This window comes from Manis javanica, chromosome X, assembly GCF_040802235.1.
Source record: "Manis javanica isolate MJ-LG chromosome X, MJ_LKY, whole genome shotgun sequence".
Taxonomy (NCBI): Eukaryota; Metazoa; Chordata; class Mammalia; order Pholidota; family Manidae; genus Manis; species Manis javanica.
Window position 1 is genome coordinate 40,752,100 of NC_133174.1, and position 23,424 is coordinate 40,775,523.

Consider the following 23,424-nt stretch of genomic DNA (forward strand, 5'->3'; position numbering starts at 1 on the left):
TTTAAAAGGACATGGGAATTCCAAACATGAGAACTGGATTTAGGACCAGGAGTGAGGTTTCCCCAGGGACTTGGGCATTCTGAGGTGTGAGAAGAGGGATCTTGGTGAACCAGGAGAGGGCTTCTCGAGGGATCTGGAGATTCCAAAAGTGAGAAATGTATTCAGGGCCCAGAGAGGGGTTGCCCAAGGACTTGGGGGTTCTCAGGGTGGGGTGTCAGTCGGAGAAGAGGCTGGCGAAAGACTTCCTCAGGCTGCGGATGGTCTCAGCTTTCACCTCGTCCTGGCTAAGGCTGGGCCTGGGCGGGGCTGGCTCTGGAAGGTTGAAGGCATTGGTCAGAGACTGGGATTTGCTAGAGAAAGACAAGGTGGAGGCATGGGAGGAAGGGGGGAAGAGGAAGGGAGGAAGGGGAGAGAAACACAATGTTACCCCAAGCCGGCCCCAGCCCTGCCCCTCTGGTTCTGGGGTTGTGCCTGTGACTCTCCCACCCACCAGCATGGGACTGGCCTGACAGATTGTCAGGTGGAGGTGGGAAACCCTGGGCCAGGCTGGGAGGACTTAGATCTAAGGTGCAGAAGTCTGGGATTAATGGGCAGAGTCCTCTCCAAATTCTAAGCTAGCATGGGAGGAGTTTGATGTAAAGGTTAAGGTGGACAGGGAGGTTGCCAGTCTGAGGTGTGCGGAGTCCTGGAGGGAGGTGGGAGTGAGGTGCTTGGACCAAAGGCAGGCTGGGAGGGCAGTTGGGTGGGGCAGGGAGGGACTTTTGAGCTAAGTTTGAGGGAGGTCTGGAATGGACCCGAAGAAGAAAGGTGTGATGATCTGGGAAGAGACGGAGAAGGACCAGAAGGATTTGAGGATGGACCAGGAAGGAGTCTAGACTATAGGATGAATATGAGAATGACTGGGCAGAGTACAAAGTGACATGGGAGGACTGCAAATTCTGGGATGCGGACTGGGGGTTTGGTTGGGAGGAGTCAGGTTGGGCAGGAGGAGGATGGGTTTGGCAGGGAAGGTTCCAAGATGAGCTGCGAGGAGGATTTGGTGGGTGGGGAGGTACTGAAGGAGGTACAGTGAGGTGCCTGGGGTGGGTGAGAAGGGCTGGGGGAGAAGACTTGCCAATGGTGTACTGGGAGGACTCTGAAACGGAAGTTGGATTTCTTTGGGATTCTGGCACCAAATCTCGGGATGGAGGGAAAGGATCTGGAAAGGAGGGCCTGTGTGAACAAGGAGGGCTGGCAGCCTGGGGGAGAGGTCTGGCTCCGACGGGAGTGAGCTCTCGGGATCCCTATATAGGACCCAGGTCTGAGAAGCCTGGGAGCTGGGGCTGCCCTCCTGTTGTGGAGCCTGTTTTGTGAGAAGTAAGGCTGCTGTGGGGTCCTCTTACTTGAGCTGGGGGTGTGGGGGTCCCCCGGCAGTGGCGGTGGTGGGTGGTGGCACATCCTGGCTGGGTTTCTGGGCCAACTGTGGCTTGGTAGGACGTCCAGCAGGGCCTGGGCCGCTGGGCCGCGGCTGCTGTGTGGTGGGTGGCCCAGTGCGGGGCATGGGACCCACCTGGCTGGCCTGGCGTGTGGGGCCTGAGGGACCTGGGGGTTTCTGGGGTGGACCCTGGCGCTGCTGACCACCCGGTGGAGTTCCCGAAGCCTTTGGCGGAGCCTGACAAGAGACAGATGTCTGACGGGTAGCCTGGGGGGGGCCCGCCTGGCGCTGGGGAGATGGGGAAGCTGGTGAGCGGGCTGCGGGAGGTGCCCCAGGTCCTCCCGCCACTGGCCGGGATTGGCGGCCTTGACCCTGGGTCAGCGGTGGGACCTGGGACACAGGCTGCTGGGGTGCTGATGTAGGACTTGGTAGTCGCTGGGGTAGTGGGCTGCCAGCTGGGGGTCCAAGGCCTGAAAGGTGCTGCTGGCCCTGCGGGGGCGGGCGCTGCTGCAACGGGGGGCCCTGGCGTTGGAGGCCTGGACCTGGCTGTGGAGGGCCGCCTGAGGGACAGAGAGAAAGAGTGTACAGGTGAGAACAAGCAAGAGGAGGGGGGTTGCTGGGATGGTAGGGATCCAGGAAGTGTACCCCTCACTTACCTTGTGGCGGAGGTCGTTGCTGAGCCGGGGGCCCGGAGGGCTGCTGGGAAGTCTGGCGGCCCAAGGGCAGGGCCCCTGGGGATGGAGTCTGCGGTGGAGGAGTGGAGCAGGAGAGGTTAAAAACAGTTACTAGCCGGAGGAGTATCAGCCAATCAGAATGACATGGGTTCCCTGTGTGCCCGGTGTTACCACATCTGTGGCTGAGCTGAAGGGACCTCAGGTTGTGGTGGGGGGGCCGGGGAACTGTTCCCAGGAGAGGGGTGGGAGGCACTCAGGGAAGTCAGGGTAGCAACTATATCAATTTTTAAAACCATTGGTAAATGCCGCTGATGCCCTTAACCTGCTGATTATCAGCTCTGTGACACAGCTTGACCAAGGGCTGGCCTGCTCCCCACTAGCCCCTGCGGGCCCACTTGGCCCTCACTCAGTGCCAGGGGCCTGACCTGGCTGTGGGAGGCCCTGCCAGGGGAGGCATCCCGCTGCCGCTGTCGGGGCAGGGCCTGGGCCATCTTGTTAACCACAAGCTCTACAATGAGTTGCTTGTCCTCATCCTGGTGGTCACCAATGAGCGGCATGGAGGAGCCCACCACCTGGGGGAGGAAAAGAGATCCAGTGAGATGAGATGCAGAGGCAGGAAGTGCATGTGAGGGTGACAGTGACAGTGCTTTAAGCTTGGAAAAGGCACTGCTGCTGCCAAGAAAATGAGCTTCAGTCTGAGAGGCACTGATTGGAAGCATGAGGAAGGCCTGTCTTTGACAAGGTATTTTACAGCTAATGAGGTACCTCAAGTACGGGTCTACTTGAAAAAAAAAAAAGATTTCATGACAGGTGAAAATTACATGCAATTTAAATTTCAGTGTCCATTAACCAAGTTTTATGGGAACACAGCCAAACTTATTTTTTAACATTGTGTATGACTGCTTTTGCAGAGTTAAGTAGCTGCAACAGAGATGGTCCATAAAGCCTAATACACACTGATCCTTGACAGAAAACATTGGCCAATCCCTGCTTTATAGTTAGAAGTTTAATGTTTTAAAGGTGCTTTGTCCTTTACAAAAAAACTTTGTGGTTTATGTGGTACTTTACAGTATACAATGCTCCTTGCCCTTTGTGAAGGACTATGGGATATGGGGTATGTTTAGACTTTAAAAAGTGCTTTGTAATGGGCACTACTGTTTACAAAATGCTTTACTATGTATAAAGTGCTACTGTTTACCAAGCACTGTGAATTTTCAAGGCATTTTACTGTTTACAAATTGCTTCACAGTTTTACCAAGGGCACCACTTGTTACAAAGAGCTTTATAATTTTGAAAGTGCTTTGCTTTAATAGCAAGGACTTCCAAGTTTAAAGCTCCTTTTTTATAGTTTTATAAAGCACTTCACTGTTCACCAAGCACTTCCTAACTCATAAGGTACTTTACAGTTTATAGAGTGCTTTAGTATCAGTCACCAGTCTTTATAAACTTCTTTATAGTCTACAAAGTGCTTTTCTGTTTCCCAAGGTTATCTCCCAGTTCACAGAACAAGGTTACTAAGTGCTTTGTCATTTGTCAAGATGTCTCAGCTCATAGAGCGCTTTGTAGTTTAACAAATGTTTTGTGGGTGTCCAAGTTCACAGAGCACTTTAGAGTTTACTAAGTATTTGGCCATTTTCCAGGATGTCCCAGTTCACAAGGCACTTCACAGTTTATTAAACATTTTGCCATTTGCTGAGGACCTTCTAGCCAAGGAGTGCTTCACAGTTTATGAAGTGTTGCTGCTTGGTGTGTACCTGATCCTCCCTCTGTGCCCTCACCAATCCCTGGATGCTCCCACCTCAATGATGTGATCTCTTCCGTCCTTGCCATGCAGTGCTTCCACTGCGCAGATGTCCAGTCCCCCAAAAATCTCTGAGCATGTATCCACCCACAGCTTGTACCTGCCGAGATGGGCAAGGAAGCCTGTCAGTGCCTTACCTGGGAAGCCAGATTTCCACCCTTACTTCCCCTACCCTCTGTGTTCGGGCCCCCCACCTGTCAGACATGGCGATCTGTTCCAGCATCGCAGAGCCAGTGTTGGTTTTCCAGTTTCCTGATACTGATGTCCTCCTGGGGTACAAGAGGAGAGAAGAGAGAGTCTCAGGGGGGCCTGGGCTGCACAGGGCATGGCAGGAGACCCCTGCCTAGGTCTTGGTCTCTACACTCACATGTAGGCCTTGTAGTTCTGTCCAATCTTCTGGACACGCACATCATATTTGGCATCAATGAAGGGCTCAGCAGTAGCATAGGTCTTGGTCAGTGCCACAACACTTGCGATATCCTGGAAGTCATGCTGGTTGTCTACCTTGACCTGGGGAAGGGCAGGAAGGGTGTCAGCCTGGTGAGGATGGGACAGCAGTGGGCAGTGGGGGTGCCTTTGGGTGAAGGCCTGCATGCAAATGACACAGGTGAGCTGAGTACACAAAAGCCTGGTGGGCACACCAAGGCACTCAAGTATGCACAATTCTAGGTGGCTTGGTTTTTACATGTACACACAGAGACAAGGTTGGGTATATACAACTCTGAACATACTGAAAATGAACTGTCTGCTTTAAATGACTAAGCTGTATGTGAATTATATCAATAAAGCTGTGGAAAAATTGTGTGTATATACACTATATACATATTGGCACCCAGACACAAAATCAGTGTACATACAATATGCAAACACAGAAGCACAGGCACTCAAAAGTACAAGTCTGCTTTCTATGTACACAGAGACAAAAACTCGATGGATGGAAAGTATACAGGACCGCAAGACCCTTGAATGTAAAAGATTATGTACTGTGTGTTCAACTAAGAGGCATGTATATACACAGACACAATGCTGGGAACACTAACAAAAGGACCGGTAAAACTGACTGAATGCATAATCAAAAACTGGGCCCACAAAATCTAAGAATGTGAGGGGAAAATACAAGTAAAGACTCCCAGGACACAATTATACAGAATTACTGGTGTGCACTGAATACATATTAGACATCTACAAACGTATACACAATGCCAGGAACAGGCACCATTCACACACACACACGTATGCACCCCCCAACCTGCTGGCCCCGAGACTCACCTTGCCCATCCCAGAGTGTGCATGTCCCATCTTCACAACTACAGGGTATGTTGTGCTGCTGAGCTGGTAGGGTAGAACGGGAGAGCATGGTCAGGGCATGAGGGCCAGTCACCAGGGGCGGGAGTGGTGCTGAGGGGAGCCCAGGGGGAGACACATGGAAGCATCTTCCAGAAGAGGTGGAGCAGAGACAAGAGAGCCGCTGGGGCTCACACAGCACCCCCAAGCCCAGAATTGAACTCACAGCCCTGCCTGCCTCTGTCCCTCCTTCCACCCTCCCCCATGTTCCAGACTCCCCGCCTCTGCTTTCCCGGGCAGAGGCCTGGGCTAAGGGTGGGGGACTTTTCCGGAAAAGGGAAAGTTTGTTTTTACAGTGAATGGATGATAGAGAAGTGAGTGTACATGTGTGTGCATGGGGGTGTGGTGGTGATCATGTAGCAACTGGGCCCCTCTGCCAGGCCTCTGTATGTAAGCTTCATCCACACACTTATACAACCTAGACACATACAAACCCTCAGAACTCAGATCTAATAGCCAAACCCAGAGATTCATGTTGAGGCCTAGAGAAGCAAGGACCCATAACCAACACAGGTTCCAGAACATCCCTTGATCTCCAGTTGCACAGAAACCACATGGCCAATCAGCCAGCCAGATGCCCTTGTTGTGCGGTGTGTGGCAGGAGCTGGTCCTCCCTGGCTAGCCTCCTTGCCCAGCAGCACACAACACAGCCGCTCTCTTCTTGCCCAACCCCACAGAACTGTTACAGGGTCACATGCAGCAGAACGCTGAGGCACAGTCACAGAATGCAGAGGCACCCACAAAAGAACTAGGTGCATATTCAACACACACGTGCAATACTCCTGGACATGCATACAACAAACAGAAGGACCCACAGCGCACAGAAATGCATACGCTTCCAGGTAGTCACAAAACCACTGGGATCCAGGACACAGAGACCCACACTGCACTCCTGGGCACACAAGAAGTCTATCTAGAGACACACACAACATGCCTTGTCATCTATACAGATAGAGAGGCATACACACAACCAGAGAGACCCACAACTCTCCTAAGTATACAGACGATTCTGGATGTGTGTTTGCTCACACACACACACACACACACACACACATACACACACACACCTCCTCCTCCTCCTCCTACACACCTGGGGATATCTCAAGACTCCCTTGACTCTGGGCAGGGTAGAGAGGACTGGGTTGGCTGACCCCAGCCCCACCAAAGCCAGGACGCAGGCCACCAGCCCTCCGCTGTGCAGACAGCTGACCCACAGGGCAGAGATGGCATTCCTGGAGGGACTGCAGGGGCGGCTGTGGTTCCCGAAAGTCACAGGAAGCCCGCAGGCTCAGGGTGACCGATTGACCTTCAGGCCTCGCCCTCCCTCTGCAAGCCCCAACCTCCCTGATTTCCCAAATGACTGGCATCATTCTGGGGCACTGAGAGGCACCGTGCTGGGACAGGGGCTACAGGAATCCTTTAGTTACCATTCCAGGGAAGCAATGCAGAGGTGGCGCATGACGTACAACTCAGGCATACATGCAGCTCATAGAAGTGAACAACATATCCACAATTACAAGTGCAACCTAGACCTGCTTTGCACAGGCAGACATACAATTCCAAAAGGCAGCACAAAACACACAGGGCTAGCCCAGATGCAACCTCCACACACAGAGGAGCACACACAACTCTCAGAGGTAGAGAAACAGCAGTGAGCTGCATGCACCCCCCCACACCCCTGCCCCATACTTTCTCTGCCCCTTTTTATAAACTCTCCTTGCTTCCTTTGGACCTGAGCCTGTATACAACCCTGTGTGTATGTGTATGTGTGTGCCCACACATGTGTGCATACAGGTCACTTTGCACCCTTGGATCCTCTGGAGAGCCCTAGGTTTGAATCCTAGCCTCTCCTTTTCCTAAGGCCATGTGGGACCCCAGGCAGGTCACTTAACCCCCTCTGGGCCTCAGTTTCCTGATCTGTACAGAAGGTGCAATCAGGCCAAAGCACATGGTGTTTTGTGGGGGCTGTCCGGCGTCCACTCTGCACCCCCAGCTGGGTCCCATTGCCTCCACATCCATCCAGCTCCCCTGAGGGACACACCCCCAGGCACCCCTCTGTGAAATCCCACCAGTTTCAAGCCCTGCACAATGACCCGGATGAACAGAACCCCTTGCACATAGACAGCTGGCAGAAGTCTGTGCTGATTCAGGTTTGAGAGTCACAGTGCTGGCGTGAGAACTGGGTCAGCGAGGGGCCACAGCAGGACTTTCCCTTCCCGCTTTTCTCCTTCTGACCCCGCAGACTTACTAAGCCCGTCCAGCTCAGGCGCTCTCAACTCTTCGCTTTCACAATCAGCTTCCCCAAATTCCTGCCTTCCTTCCCTTTCCCCCCTTTCTCTCCCTGCAAGTCATTTCTGCACTCTCATTCCTGGGCAGTTCACTCGACCCTGGCATGTGTCTCAGTTTCCTCATCTGTATAATGAGTTATGAGCAGTATCTAACTGGCAGCGATGTTGTGAGGAACTGATTAGTTATTTTGGGAAAAGCGCAGTATCAGGCACATGGGAAGCCTCCATCCTCAAAAAGTGTTGGATATGTTTATTGTATTGGTTTAACATCCCTTGGTTAGCCAACATTAGTTAACAAGGAGGTCCTTGGGACTGAGAGAGAAAGTACTTAAAAAAATTTTCGAGCGGCACTTGATACCCAGTAAATGCTCCATAAATGCTGGCCATAGCATAAGAAGAAAAGAAATCCTGCCATTTGCAACAACATGGATGGAGCCAGAGGGTATTATGTTCAGTGAAATAAGCCAGGCAGAGAAAGACAAGTACCAAATTATTTCACTCATCTGTGGAGAATAACAATGAAGCAAAACTAAAGGAACAAAACAGCAGCAGACTCACAGAACCCAAGGGACTAGTGGTTGCCAAAGGGAAAGGAACTGGGGAGAGTGGGTGGGAAGGGAGAGAAGGGGATTAAGGGGTATAATGATTTGTGCACATAATACAGGGGGGACACAGGGAATGAAGTATAGCACAGAGAAGACAAGTAGTGACTCTATAGCATCTTACTATGCTGATGGACAGTGACTGTGATGGGGTATGTGGTGGGGACTTGATAGTAGGGGGGAATGTAGTAACCACAATGTTGCTCATGTGAAACCTGAGCATAAGGCTGTAGATCAATGATACCTTAATAAAAAAAAATGCTGGCCGTAGTTTTTGGTGGTGGTGATGGTGGTGGTGATTGGGCTAACCTCCTGGAGTTTACCAAGCTTCAATAGCAAGGGAGTAACAGATTGAGTGGGAGAATTTATACAAAGGCTTTAGGGCACAGTAAGTGCTCAAAAAGTGGCTGCTGTCATCACTACCATCATTATTATTGGTCTGTCTTCCCTGAATGAACAACAATGAAGGATGTGAATCAGCCCCTAGAGCCGTTTCCCAAGACTCCAGAGAAGATTCAGGCAGCATCTGAAGCTACTGGGCAGGGATTGCCTAACCTCACCCTACCCCCAGACCCCTCCCCAGGGGTGTGGGAGGGTGGCAGGATGGGAGGGGATCAGTTTTCTACTGACTCACGGGCCTTTTTCACCACCCTGGAGCTCCCCCCCACCCCAATGCTCATGAATTCACTGGTGCCATCCCTGCTTTCCAGGACTGTACCACCACGCCTGGAGAAAGACCCTAGCGCCAGTTCTCCTAGGTTCAAATCCCAGCCATGCCCTGTGATCCTGGAAAAGTTCTTCCTCTTTAAGCCTCGTATTTCCTCATCTGTAAAATGGGAATAATACCAGTACCCATCTCAGGAACTTATTGTGAGGTTTAAGAGAGATACATTATGCAGAGCACCTGGTACACAGTTGGTGGTATATAAATGCTGACTATTTGCCAGTGTGTTTTGAAAGGGCTTAGCCTGAGGCTCTGGCTCCAGGCCACCTGAGTTAATATCCCAGGTCTGCCACTTATTAACTGTGTTCTTGTATAAGTTACCTAACCATTCTGTGCCTCAGTTTTCCCACCTTGAATTCCTCCTCCATTTACCTGCCTTCCTTATCTCCCTCCACTTCTTCTACTTGCTTTGTTTTTTATCTGCTTCCCCAACCCTTCATTGGAATGTCAAATCTATCAGGAGAGGGATCACAGCAAGGTGCGCAAGAAATATTTATTGAAGAAATGAACTAATTGGGGCTTCAGCCCTGGGAAATTTGGGTGACGTGAATGATGGGATAGACTTTGGACAGTTTGGAGACTTCAGGGAATTGCACTGGGGGTAATCCCTCCTGTCAGCCCTCCATTGAAGCCCCCTGGAAGGACTGGTGCCTGACATGAAGATGGGGAATGGCAGTGGCCCGGGAGAGGCCAGGGGGAGGGTATATCTCTTCAGCAGGCACTCAGCCTGCCCCTTGGCCTCCACTGATGGTGGGCGGATGAGTAATGCATCCAGGAAGCCTGGAGGCCTGCGGTTTCCACACAACTGCCACCCCCGTCCCTCCCGTGGACATTTATCCTCCGCGCTCCGACCCTGGCTCACACTGCTGCCACCACCGCAGACCCAGCACCTAGAAGGCTACAATCAGAGGTAGGCAGCGGCCCTAACAGCCCTCAGGGTCTGGAGGTGGGTTGGAACTTTCCTGCTGAATGCCTGACTGCTCTGTCTGGCTGGCAGGTTCCAGGACTCTGGGCCTGTCCAGGAGAGGAGGGTGGGGGATTGGAGCTGCTCCCTCAGTTGGGACACTCCCAACTCCTTCGAACCTCTGAATCCATCCTCAACCCCCCAAACCCATGTGCCTCTAATATCACAGGCGCCTTCCAAGCCTTTGCTTCCCCTAAATTCCCTCATTGCCTCCAAATCCCCCATCCATACCCCTAAAGCCCTGAACTCCCCTCAACCCCTAAATTCCCCATTCCCTAAGCCTCAAAACTTTGTTCCCAATTCCCTTGGCACCCCATCCCCTTAAGGTGACAAACTACCCCCAAGTCTGTAAACCCCCAATCTGCTCCAGATCCCTCAATTCACCTCAACTCCCTGGCCTCCTCTATTTCCTAATATGCATGGCCCTGAAACCACCATCCCACTCCCCAAACCCAAATTCCTCACCCCAGCTCCTCAATATCCTGACTTTTTCAAGGCCCCTACATGCTCAAACTTCACAACCCCATAATGCCCCCACTCTCCCAGTCCCCTAAAAAGCTCAAATTCCACAACTCCTAAACTCTCTGGCCCCCTTGGCCCCCTAAACTCCTCTGGGCTTTCAAATCCCCAGCCCCCTTAAAATCTCCAAACTCCCCAACCCCTCAAGCCTAAGTGTAGTGGCTTGATTCCCCTCCAGGCTGTTCTGGGTGAAGGTCAGGGACAGGATGGGGTGGGAGGCCTGGGCCTCTGACCCCTCCTTCTCACCTCCGCAGAAGCCACCATGGCCCCCTCTGCACGCCTGGCCTCTGGCTTCCTGCTGCTGCTGTGGCTGACGGTCCCCAGCAAGGCCTGTACCTGTGCCCCACCCCACCCGCAGATGGCCTTCTGCAGCTCTGACATTGGTGAGTGTACCCCATTCTGCCCACACGCTCTGTGCTTTGGTTTTCCTCTCAGCCCAGTGGGGTTCACAGTGGTGCCTGTCTCTAGAACAGTTCCACTCAGCCCCACCCTGGCCCTGCTTTAGCCACACCTGGTGTCCTCAGGCTTCCTTCATTCCTCCAGGCATAATCTCACCTTAGGGCCTTATACTCCCTCTGCCCAGTATGCCCTTACCCCCAGGTATTCACTTGGGTGGCTGCCTCAAATGTCACCTTCTCAGAGTGGCCTTCCCTGACCTCCCTGTTCCAAAGTTTAACACCTATCCCTAAAACTCTTCTTCCCCCTTCCCCAGCTCTGAAATTCCCCATCACACTTAATACTGTCTAATGTTCCATACATTTATTTATTTTGCTTGTGCTTAGTCTGTTTCTTCCTGGCTAGGATGTGAGCTCCATGAGGAAAGAGGTTTCTGTGTTTTGTTCACCATTGTGCCCTTAACACCCAGAACAGTGCCTGCCACACACCAGGTGCTGCATAATATTTGTTGGGTGAATGAATACAAGATGAATATAAGAAAAAGGCTTAAAACAGTGCCTGGCAAAAAGTAGGCACTCAATATACAGATGACTCAATGGTTTCATGTGCTGTCTGGCACTTAGCAGTGCCTATTTAAGTATGTGCTTTGCTGGTATTATTATTGTTGCAATTATTTTATTGTATTGGCTCATGCAGGCCTTTTAACTCGTTTTCTCCCCTCCTCTCCTGCAGTCATCAGGGCCAAGTTCGTGGGGACTGCAGAAGTCAATGAGACCACCTTTTACCAGCGTTATGAGATCAAGATGACCAAGGTATCCCTCCTGCCCTTTCCCCAGCAGTTCCTAACATTTTCCTCCCATCAAAATAAAAGCCTCTGGGCCACCGGTTGGTGGAAGAAGTTAGCTGTGAGCTGCGGATGCTGTACGACTTCGGGGAAGAACGTGGAGTGGGAGGATTATAACAGTAAAAGAGTCTTCCCCTCATCCGTAAACAGATGTTCAAAGGGTTCAGTGTCTCGGGGGATGCGTCTGATATTCACTACGTCTACACCCCAGCCATGGAGAGTCTCTGCGGATACTTCCACCGGTCCCAAAACAGCAGCGAGGAGTTTCTCATCGCGGGTGAGGCCACGCCCCCTCGTCCTGTGCCACGCCGACCCGTTCCTTAGACCCTGCCGGGCCTTCGGGAAGGGGCAAGGTTCTGAGGGACGATCCCAGCTGAAATGGGGCCGCCTCAATTTCAGCCTATCAGAAGGCCGGGGCTTTGCCTAGGCTCCAGGGACGCCTATCAGGCGCCGCCCTACTCCTCAGCCCAGCCAATCAGAAGTTGCCTATTGCCTCCTCTACCCCTCCCCCACAGGACGACTTTGGAATGGGCAACTGTACATCACCACCTGCAGTTTGGTGGTTCCCTGGCACAGTTTGAGCTTCGCTCAGCGCCGGGGCTTCACCAGCGCCTACGCTGCTGGCTGTGAGGAATGCACAGTGAGTGCCCGGGCCCTGCCCACCACCTGCAGAGCAGTCCTAGGGCTCCTCCTTAAACCATAGCTTGTTTCTTGCTACCTCTGGCTATTCCTTGCCCCTGTGGCTGCTCTCCAAACCCTAGGGCTGTCCCTGATCTCTCTTGCTGGTCCCCGCCCCCCTCAACCAGAGACTGTTTTCCTGGAAATTCTGTTTGTTCCCTTGCGATGTGTCGGATACCAGAGGGCTCACTGTTCTCGGGACTTTCTGGCTGATTCCTGTCCCTCTAACTCCCCCTTGTGACTATTCTGTAGTCACGCTGTCTATTCCTGACGGGTTTGTTTCTTGGTTGCCTAGGATGTTCTCCAAGAACCCAAAGTGCTGTTGCCCAAACCCACTTACCCTAGCACATCTGGCTGTTGCTCTGAGCTCTGACTATTCCACACACGAGGGTGTATTAACATTGCTCTCTGACTATTCCAAGTCTGTTCCCTGATGGCCCTCAATATCCTCTGACCCCAGTGACTGTCTCTGAGCCCCATGGCTCCTTCCTGTGCCTAAGAAGTTCCTCATCTGCCAGTTGTCCCCTATCCACAGGACAGTCCCCCAGGAGACCTGACTGACCCCCCTTGACTGTTCCCCAACCACCATTCCAGGAAACTGATCCTTTTGCTGGATTACTGTCACCTTGCTGAGCCCCATGGCTGTTCCCCCAATGGGAGGGGCTGTTCTTGAGTCTGTACTCAGGTGGTCGACACCAGGTATCCCTAGCAGCTCAATGTTGAAAGCTGAGGAGGGGAAAGTTCTGCTCTGTAGGGGAAGTAGGGGCAGGAGGAGAAGCCCTCAGAGATGTGCCTCCCTTCTCTCCTCCAGGTGTTTCCCTGTTCATTCATCCCCTGCAAACTGCAGAGTGACACTCACTGCTTGTGGACGGACCAGCTCCTTGAAGGCTCTGAAAGGGGTTTCCAGAGCCGCTACCTTGCATGCCTGCCACGGGAGCCAGGGCTGTGCACCTGGCAGTCCCTGAGGCCCCGAACAGCCTGAATCCTGCCCCCATCAGAAACTGTTCACTGTTCACCCCTTTTCCCACTCCTGTCTTTCTTTCTTCAAGACAATGAAATAAAGAACTACCACCTGGCAGGCAGTGTCTCTGTGTATTATCTGGGAACAGACCCTTGTCACTGAGACTGGGCGGGAACACCCTGGGACCAATGCTGAAGGGGTAAGGGGTGCAAAATGTTGGCTTTATATTTTACGTAAATGTTCAGGTATTGGTAGTAATTCTCTATATTGGCACTAGCATTGGTGATCGGTGACATCGGTAATGGTAATTTCCACAACTTATTGGATAATCTCTACTTAATAGCTTAAAATATTTTACTAGACTGACTTACAATTCCTATTTACACAGGGCCCTCTAGTTCATGAATTGTCCCACTGCTGACAAATCACTACCTTATTGGCAAATTCCCCAATTCACAAGTTCCTCCAGTTGACAAGCTTGCTGGCAAATACCCTATCAGTTGGCAAAGAATTCGCCTCAGGCATTGTCCTGCTGTCATCCAGTAAGGATGTCCAGGCCCATCCATACCTGTGGGAGTTACTATCCCCACCCTTAGGTTTTGCACTGTGAGTTTGATTTGAGTGAAAGGAGGGGAACCCCCAGGGACCCAGAGCCTCCCTTCCAACAGAATCCAGGAGGGACTCTGGAAGAAGGGGTAGCCTTGGTTCCCCACCCATGGCCTGTGGGAGATTCCTTGGAAATGGTTGTTTGGGGAATCAGAGGGGTGGAGAGAAGGTGTGACCGGGAAATTTCCCAGCTTCCCCATTCCCCTACCTCTCCTGCCCTCACTCCTCTGAACAACTTTGGAAGAAAATGCTGACAGCAGTGAAGCTGCAGTAGGGCTCAAAAGCAGGACCAGCTGGATTTGTCAGCAACCTCCCACACCATATACAGTGGTCCCTTCATGTAAGCTGGGGCCTCCAGGCTTGAGCCTCATGTTTCTGGTTCATCTTCTCCTCTAAAATCTGAGTGGGAGCCCCTATAAACACTGCTTTCCTTAGGCCTTCCTACTTTCCCAGTACTTCCCAGGCCCTTCCCTTCCCAGTCCCAGCACCTACTCCTTACCCTCCAGTGAGGCCCCTGGGAACCAGAATTTCAGATTGGCGTCAACATTCAATGGAACACTCAAGTGTCCTGATGACCAGAATCTGCTTGAAAAAAGGCTCCAATCTCTCTTCTTTGGTGGAGCAAAGGAGCCCCCCCAATTCCTTCCCATCAGACTACCCACTGTTCCTACCAAAAAGAACCCAGGTTTCCTCCAGGGCATTCTGGGTCACCAAGTATGGCCCCCTGGATCCTCTGTGGCCCTGTCCTTTTGCATTCCTGGGATGTTCCCCCAGGGCCCAAGGTATGTCCCAGATTGGGATGGGTCGATTTTGAGCACCCAGTGCTTATCTGGCTGCTCAGGGAACACACACTTCACTAATGGGTACAACTGAAAGGGAAGGGCCCAGGCTTGGGTTTGGCCCTGGTGGCCTTGCCCCTTTTGGCTTAGCTACCTGCAAGAGTTTGGCAGTTCCTGACAGTCCACTAAACCCTAGTACCAGCTCTCCACACTCTTTTACACCATTCCTTGACCCCAGGGCCCATTCCTGGAGCCCTCAGCTCTTTTAACCCTTGGGAGGAAGGGGAGATAGACAGTGGCAGTGGAAGGATGGAGCCCATTGTGGAGGCCATTCTCCTGCAGATCAAGACATCAGTGCTGCTCCTGGCGGGATATCTGTAGTCCTGGGATCACTCCATCCCCCCATCACTCTTCTAGAAAATCCATTAAATTGAGCAAAGTGAGTTACCCCCTGCCTCAGCACACCCTATGTCTGTGTGTGAATCACTGCTGGAGCGAGACTGATGGCTGAGAAGCAGCACGTGGAGGTGACAGCCCTGTGGCGCATGCAGCATGGGATCCAGCTCAATGGGTAGCCTAGGGGTTAGCTCTTCCTTCACTCCCAGTCTCAGTACTTCTCCCTAAAAAATGGGCCTCACAGTCCCTACCTAGAATCCTTCTGAGGGTTGTAGGACGGTAATGGGTGTTTTTGCCCCTTGGGTATTTTTTCAGGTCAGAAAACATGAACCTCTCACAATAATAACTTCATGTGTAATATTACTGACAGTCATTTAATTTCTACATAGGCAGTGTGGTGTAGTAGCTAAGAATATGATTGGTGGAGCCAGGTCATTTGCATTCAAATCCTGCCCCTTCCATGTCCTAGCTCTGCGTCCTTGGGGAAATCACATTCCCTCTTTGTGCCTCAGTTTTCATATCTGTAAAACAGGGATAAAAAGAATGTCTAATCGTAGGGACAATATGAACATTTAATAAGGCTGTATATGCAAAGTGCTTAGAACAGTGGTAGGCACATAGCACTTATAAGTATTAGTTCTTATTAGTAGTAGTATGATAAATATAATTTAATGTATAACTTTAGTAGTGGTCATTCTTACCAGTAATGACTATTTGCAATATTGCAAATAATGTTAAATATTGGTAGTAATAATTTAATGCACCCCAGAAACCTTAGTTTAGCTGGTAATCCTGATAATCTCCCCTAGAGATGTTGCAAATATTTAATGTGCTCATTTGTAATGTTTTGATTACTATGATAATTGTACATGGCTTCCCACTATGCAAATCCCTCCACTGAAAAATACTAGCACTTTCAAAGACTTCTGAGGACAACCCTTTCCATCAGTTACAATGTTCCCTGCTACGAAGTCCTCACTGTAGATGAGTCACCGCATTTATGAATCTCTACTGTCACCAAGACAACAGGTGACAAATCTCTAAGCCCTTGGTAAATCCTTCCTTTGACAAGTCCCCTCTCCTCACTGTAAAAATCCCTTTTCACAAATTCTTCACTAACAAATACCTCTGTTGAGCTACATCCTTATTCATAAATATCCCTTTGACATTTCCCCATTGGTGACCCCCACTTACAAATCTCTCCAATCACAAACAGCCAGCTGCAATCTATCACTTACTGATGGACCTCTACATAATCACCTAGCCATTGGCATATCTCCTACCTAGCCATTGGCATATCTCCTACTGACCATCCAGTGACAAATCTCTCCAGTCACAAGTATCTTCTATGACATACTTCCCATTGACAATCTTGATTAACAACTCTCCCCATTTATACATCTCAATGCATGGGTGTATCTCACCATTCAGGCGTGCCCATCAAACTGCTCTCATTGATGGATCCCTTTGTCAAATCTTTCCATTCAGAAATAGCCACCATCTCAATGATCTCATTGATAAACCCATTTGAAAATCTTTCCATTCATAAAACCCCAACTATTCAGAGAGCCCCTATTGATTGATACCTATTAACATATTTCTCCATCTTAAGATATATTCAGTTAGAAAATCAAGTCAAAATATAAAAAGGCATACACAGATAAAATTTAAAACCTAGATGAAATGGATAATTTCCTAGGGAAACACAGTTTACCAAAACTAACCCCATTAGAGCTTAACAGATCAGTTTCCATAAAATAATTGGAGAAAGGTTGTATTTTTCTAGGAAGTTGTCCATTTCTTCTAGGTTTTCCAGCTTGTTAGCACATAAATTTTCATAGTATTCTCTAATAATTCTTTGCATTTCTGTGGGGTCCATCGTGATTATTCTTTTCTCATTTCTGATTCTGTTTATGTGTGTAGATTCTCTTTCTCTCTTAATAAGTCTGGCTAAGGATTTATCTATTTTGTTTATTTTCTCAAAGAACCAGCTCTTGGTTTCATTGATTTTTTCTATTGTTTTATTCTTCTCAATTTTATTTATTTTCCATTTACCCATTCTTACATCTGTAACGGTTTTTCTTAGTCTAATTGCATTGGTCTAATAGCTCCAAGTGCAAGGTTGAAAAGGAGTGAAGACAGTGGGCATTTGCCTTGTTCCTGATCCTAGCAGAAATGCCTTCAATGCTGTCCGATTAAGTAGATGATAACTTTAGGACTGAGGTATACAAATTTTATTATGTTAAGGAGGTATCAGTTGATTGCTATTTTTGGAATCATGCTAATGTCTTACATTTAAAAATATAAAATTAAATCAACATAGGCAGGGAAGAAACTAAAATTTAATGCAAAGAGAAACAAAGTATATTTGAAATTAAATGAATAACATAACCATTCTAAATGAGAAATAAAAGGAACTAAACCAAGTAACTTTTGACTATAGTACTTCGACTGTGTAACCTTATCTAAAGACATAAAAAGGACAAACAAACCTCAAGCTCTACCTTATTAGGTTTGTTTTTCACAGTGGTATGGGTGTGGAAATTCTAAAAATACTTACTGTGTATTATAGGATTGAGCAAATGAGTAAATATATTGATGATGTTGGAGGCTAGGGTTCTCACTGTTATAGAAAAGAAATATAAGTATGGAATGGGAAGGCTAGAAGGAACCTGTGATGTGCTGGATTAAAATTGAAGGTATCAGTATGAAAATATAAAATTTCATATATATATATATATATGTATATGTATATATGAAATTTCCTATCTCTGTATAATGAGACAGGCTAGAAGAGCAAGAACATTCCAGTAGTAATGAGTACATCTAGCTCCCAGATCCTGGCTTTGAAATCCTATTATCCTAGGGCTGGGCCTGGAAAAGAACAAGATATGCCTGGAGACAATGTCATGGAAATGCCAGAGTAAGGGTGTATAAAAATCATTTCCTCCATAAAAGCAATGAGGATATTGTCAAAAATTGTTGAAATCAATTTTGTGAAACTCTGCAAATTGATCAAAGGTTGATAACAAATCAGGAAGAACCTATTCAAGAAAAATGGCTGAGTTTCAGTAAGAACAGTAAGCTTTGCAGCATTTGAACTTTTCCTGTTCTCATTCTCTTCTCCCCACCTCCACAACAGCCTTGAAATCAACAGCCTTGCACTCCTGATGAAAACCAGCAGCCTAGCAAACACAGGAGGCAGAATAGGGTTGGAGTTCCTCCAAAGTCCCATTCCCAGAGAACTATTTTTATTTGACCTATCTGGCACTTTCTAGAAAACTCCATTCACAAGACTTGTCTAGTTGATGTGACTCAGAGTTCTCCTAGTATGACCAGCACTTCTTGGGGGTGCTTTTCAAAAACTATCAGTAGCAATTGTTTAACATAGCAGATGCTTGAGGTGGTGATTAGTTAGGACAAACAACAAGCTGACCAAAAAACCTAACAAGAAAAGTTGGGTAATGAGATCATCATAGGAGGCTTTGAAAAGCTCTGACATATTTCTAGGAATCTAGGAAGCCACAAATTTGCATAAGGCTGTGTGCATACTCAGGATCTCTGGCTGACCTTGAGGCTCTGCACAAGCAGAAAGTGAAGGATAAAGCGATGTTGTACACAGCCTGCCTCAGTACTGAAGGTGTGACCCAACATGCACACAGGCTGCATCAACAAAGACTTGGAGACTTACTGGTTCTAAGTGTTTAAAGAAATATCTGTCTAATCAGAGGCCTGTGACACACCATCAAACATATCAGCACACACACAATGACAATGAGAGTCCCAAAAGGAGAGAGGGGAGAGAAAGGTGCAATAAAGAATATTTGAAGCAGTAATGGCTGAAAACCTCCTAAATTTGATTAAAAAATTATTAATCTATACATCCAAGAAGTTCACTGAACTTCAAGTAGGATAAACCCATACATATTTACATCTAGATGCATGGTAAACAAACTGATGAAAGCCAAAGACACAGGTGGAATCCTGAAAATAGTAATAGAGAAGTGACTCATCATGTACAAGGGATCCTCAGTAAGATTAATAGCTGATTTCTCATCAGAAACCTTGGAGGTCAAAAGGCAGTGGGAAAACATATTCAAAGCACTGAAAGAAAATGACTGTCAACTAAGAATTCTATATCCTTCAATATTACATTTCAAAGATGAAGGAGAAATTAAGATATTCACAGATATACAAACTGAGATAATTAATCACTAGCTCACTTTCATAAGAAATACTAAGAGAGTTCTTCAGGCTGAAGTGAAATGACACTAGACAGTAACTTGAATAAAGTTACCAAATGAAGAAATAAAGAGCACCTGTAAAGGTAACTACATAAATATAAAAGATAGTATGAATGCATTTTTTGTTTGCAACTCTTTTTTACTCTATCTAGTTTAAAAGACAATTGCATCAAGCAATAATTTTAAGTCTATATTCATGGGCAAATGATGTGTGAAGATGTAAGACTGTATGTCAAGCTACAAAACAAATCTCAATAAATGTAAAAGAACTGACATCATACAAAGTATGTTTTCTGACCACAGTTGAATGAAATGAGAAACCAATAACAGAAGGAAACTTGGGGCATTAACAAATATGTGGAAAGTAAAACATGCTCCTAAATAACCAATGGATCAAAGGGGAAATCACCAGGGAAATTAGAAGATACTTTGATATGAATGAAAAAGAAAACACAATATACCAAGACTTAAGGGATGCAGCTAAAGTGGTGCTTATAAGCAAAATCATAGTTGTAAATATGTATATTTAAAAAGAAGAGAGATATCAAATCATAACCTATTCTCCCATTTTAAGAAGTTAGAAAAAGAAGAAAAAACTAAGCCCAGAGCAAGCAGAAGGAAGTAATAAAGATTAGAATGGAAATAAATGAAATAGAGAATAGAAAAACCATAGAAATAATCAACAAAACCAAAAGTTGAGGAGATCAACAAAATTGACAAACCTCTAGATTAAGATAAAAAAACTCAGAAAACTAATTATTAAAATCTGAAGTGAAAGAGGAGACATAACTACTAACCTCACAGAAATAAAAAGGATTATAAAAGAGTACTATGAACAACTGTATGCCAACAAATTAGAAAACCTAGATGAAATAGACAAATTCTTAGAAAGACACAAACTACCAAAACTGAATCAAGAAGAAATGGAAAATATGAATAGAGCCACAATAAATGAAGAGATTGAATTAGTAATACAAAAAAATGCCCATAAAAGAATGTCCAGGACCAGAAATCTTAACTAGTGAATACTACCAAACATTTCAAAAGAATTAACACCAATCTTTCACAACTCTTCCCCAAAATAGAAGAGGACAGAACACTGTCCATCTCATTCTATGAAGCTACTATTACTGGGATACCAAAACCAGACAAAAACATCATAAGAAAACTACAGACCAATATCCCTTATGATTACAGATGTCACAATTCTCAACAAATACTAACAAACTGAATCCCACAACATATAAAAAGGATTATACATCCGATCAAGTGGGATTTGGCCCAGGAAGGCAAGGATGACTCAGTTTCATGAAGATCAATTAACATAATACACCATATTCATAGAATAAAGGAAAAACCCACACGATCATAACCATTTAACAAAGCATTTAACAAAGTTCAACATCCTTTCATGAGAAAAACACTCAACAAACTAGGACTAGAACAGAACTTCATCAACACTTAGGTAGCAGTTAATATATGCCAGATGCACTGTTCTAACCACTTTATGTTCATTACATAATTTAATTATCACACCAACTCTATGAGGCAGAAGCTACTATTACCCATATTATGCAGATAGGTAAATTGAGGTAAAGAGCATTTAAGCAACATTTTCTATGCTAGGAAGCTAATAAGCTGTAGAGCTAGGATTCCAATACAGAAATTCTGTAACAGAGTCCATGCTCTTAACCAGTCAGCTATACTGTCTCTCAAAGAATGTGCAATAATAATAATAATATCAACCAGCTTTCTTAAGAAGTAATGATTTGATCTCCATCTGTAAGTAAACTTAATTCATAACACTGTTAACTTCTATCAATGACCATAATTTGTAATATTGGTTTAGAATTTTTAATATTAGTACTGATGTTTATTTAACCACGTTGGTAATGTTAGGTCCATACTGATATTTAATAGTAATTTAATTAATAAATGGTGATTTTTTTATATAAGTAAACATAATTTATAACATTGATAAAAATTTGTGAAATTACTTGTAAAAATTTGATGGCATAAGTAATGATAATTCAATTTCTATTTGTAACTAAAATTTGATTCATAACTGTGATATTCATAATTTACATTCATAATCATAAGTTTAATATTAGTAGTTACTTATAATACCAATTGGAATGTTAATCATATTAATAATGATTTCTATTAGTAACTATAAGATAATTCAAAACACTGTTACTTGTAATTTATATCAGTAATCTTAATTTGTAACATTGGTGGTGATTTGTAACAATATTTTACAACATTTATACTAATAGCTTCATTTCATCTAGTAATTGTAATTCACAACATAGGCACTAATCACTTACAATGAGAATCTTAATTTGTAATATGGGTAATAAATTATAATATCAGTTATAGTATTTGATGATATATATAAGTAATGATAATATGATTTTGATTAAGTATGATATAATTTAAAATAGGGATTTATTTATATTAGAGCATAATTTGTAATATTGATAACTTACAATAATTGTTAAAATCTTCGATGATACTCATAATGATCATTTAATTTTTATTAGGAATTATAATTTAATTCATAACACTGGCACTCAAAATTTACACCAGTAATAATAATTTGTAGTACTGGTGATAATTTGTAACAATGATTTTATTTTATGGTAATAGTAACCAACAATTCAATTGCTATTTGTAAATAATTTAATTTGTAATATTGCCACTGGTATTTTCTATTGCCAATCCTAATTATGAAACACTGGTAACATTTCTATCAGGAGGAATATTTGATAATGTTAGTGATAATGACTTTGATTTCTATATGTAATATAATCTGATTCATTACATTGGTTCTGTTCATTTACATTAGAAATCAATTTTTAATACTGGTGAGTATCAGGGTCAATGATTTAAATCACACTTGTAACCACATAAATAAATTCGTGGTACTACTAATAAACTAATAACAAACCCTATCACGAAGCAACTTAAACCTCCACATGCACACGCTGGCCATCCTCTCTGAAAGCATACCATTAAGAACACATCTACCATAACGTTTTTCCCTCCTTCCCACTCTACTTCCCCCAGACTCACCATCTCTTTGTGATTGGGGTAGAAGGTCTGATCAATTAGAGGGAATTCCTCTGTCCCCAGTTTCTTGTGCAGCCGAACCATCTGGGCAAACTATGAGAGACAGGAGAGAGAGGTCAGCGAGTCCTTCACCCGGAGGCGGTCTCCAAGCGGGGGCTGCAGGCTTCCAAGCTTCTTCAGCTGCCCCAAGTCACAGGGATTTTGAGTTCCCACATGCATTCATGAGATAGTCCCGCTGGCAGGAGCACCCTTCCCGTTACTTACCACCCAGGGCTTGTCACAGAAGTTGTAGACAGAATGCAAAGAGTTCACGCTGGGGACACCGGCATACTGCAGTCCGATGACCAAGCTGCGGTAGTCCCCATTCCGAGCCATGCTGAAGGCGTGCTGGCGGATCAGCACAAAATCCGGCTTCAGAGACCTGAGGTGGTATGAGCAGGCGTGCTGAGGCCTCCCCCACCTCCAGAAGCTTCCCACCACCCTTAGAACAAAGACTAAGTTTTCTAAATCTCCACAGCTCCTAGAAATGGCAGTGGTTTTTCACCTCAGCACACATGCACACACTGGTCCTGCTGCCTCCAGCCCCCTCTCTACCCTTTCCCCATCTGGTGACCCCTTTAAGCCTTTCCTGCCTGCTCTCCTCGCCAAGGTCAGTTTGCAGCTTCCCTACTCAGCTCTGACAGCTCCTAGTCACAGTCTTTCAGACTACTGGCCATCCTCAAATGATGCTGCCCAGAATAAATTCCAGCCTCAGGACCTCGGCAGGGGCTGTTCCCTCTGCCTGAGACATTTTCTCCTAAATATCTGCATGTGACTCTCCATCACGTCTTTCCTCAAATGTCTCTCACACTACCAGGCTACCTTATCCAAACTAAAGATACCTCCACCATCCAACAATCCCTACATCCCTTTGCTGCTACGTACTTTTTTCTGAGCACTTTTACATTTTATTATTTATTTTTTGTGTATATTCCACAATAGAATGTGAGCTTCATGAAGGCAGAGGGGTTCTGTTTGTGTGTTTTAAGGTCTGTTTGGTTCACTGCCAGGTCCTCAGCTCTTACCTGGCATACAATAGGTTGTCACCAACTATTTGTTGAATGCAAAATGCTGAGAGC

At 46.3% G+C, this 23,424-nt stretch overlaps 2 protein-coding genes across 10 annotated transcripts in view; one reads left to right on the forward strand and one right to left on the reverse strand.

The window, feature by feature from the left end:
* Positions 1-172: 172 nt before the first annotated feature.
* SYN1 (synapsin I) overlaps positions 173-23,424 on the reverse strand; it is a 35,940-nt gene continuing 12,688 nt past the window's right edge. Inside the window, exons 4-14 of one of the 9 annotated variants that reach the window (XM_073227721.1) lie at positions 22,571-22,727; positions 22,310-22,399; positions 5,159-5,221; positions 4,257-4,399; positions 4,084-4,158; positions 3,887-3,989; positions 2,514-2,660; positions 2,071-2,158; positions 1,805-1,974; positions 1,550-1,651; positions 193-312 (exon numbers count right to left, since the gene is read on the reverse strand). In XM_073227721.1, the coding sequence (XP_073083822.1) occupies positions 271-312; positions 1,550-1,651; positions 1,805-1,974; positions 2,071-2,158; positions 2,514-2,660; positions 3,887-3,989; positions 4,084-4,158; positions 4,257-4,399; positions 5,159-5,221; positions 22,310-22,399; positions 22,571-22,727 (1,180 nt within the window). In that variant the 3' untranslated portion in view covers positions 193-270. Of the gene's footprint in view, positions 351-1,382; positions 1,975-2,070; positions 2,159-2,513; positions 2,661-3,886; positions 3,990-4,083; positions 4,159-4,256; positions 4,400-5,158; positions 5,222-22,309; positions 22,400-22,570; positions 22,728-23,424 lie in introns of all 9 variants that reach the window. The other 8 variants (XM_036996337.2, XM_036996334.2, XM_036996333.2 and 5 more) reach the window with 8 other exon arrangements.
* Positions 9,602-13,324, forward strand: TIMP1 (TIMP metallopeptidase inhibitor 1). The gene is made up of 6 exons (XM_017668073.3): positions 9,602-9,757; positions 10,585-10,713; positions 11,459-11,538; positions 11,721-11,847; positions 12,086-12,210; positions 13,060-13,324. The coding sequence occupies exons 2-6, from the start codon at positions 10,593-10,595 to the stop codon at positions 13,228-13,230; spliced, it is 624 nt and encodes a 207-aa protein (XP_017523562.3). The 5' UTR covers positions 9,602-9,757; positions 10,585-10,592; the 3' UTR covers positions 13,231-13,324.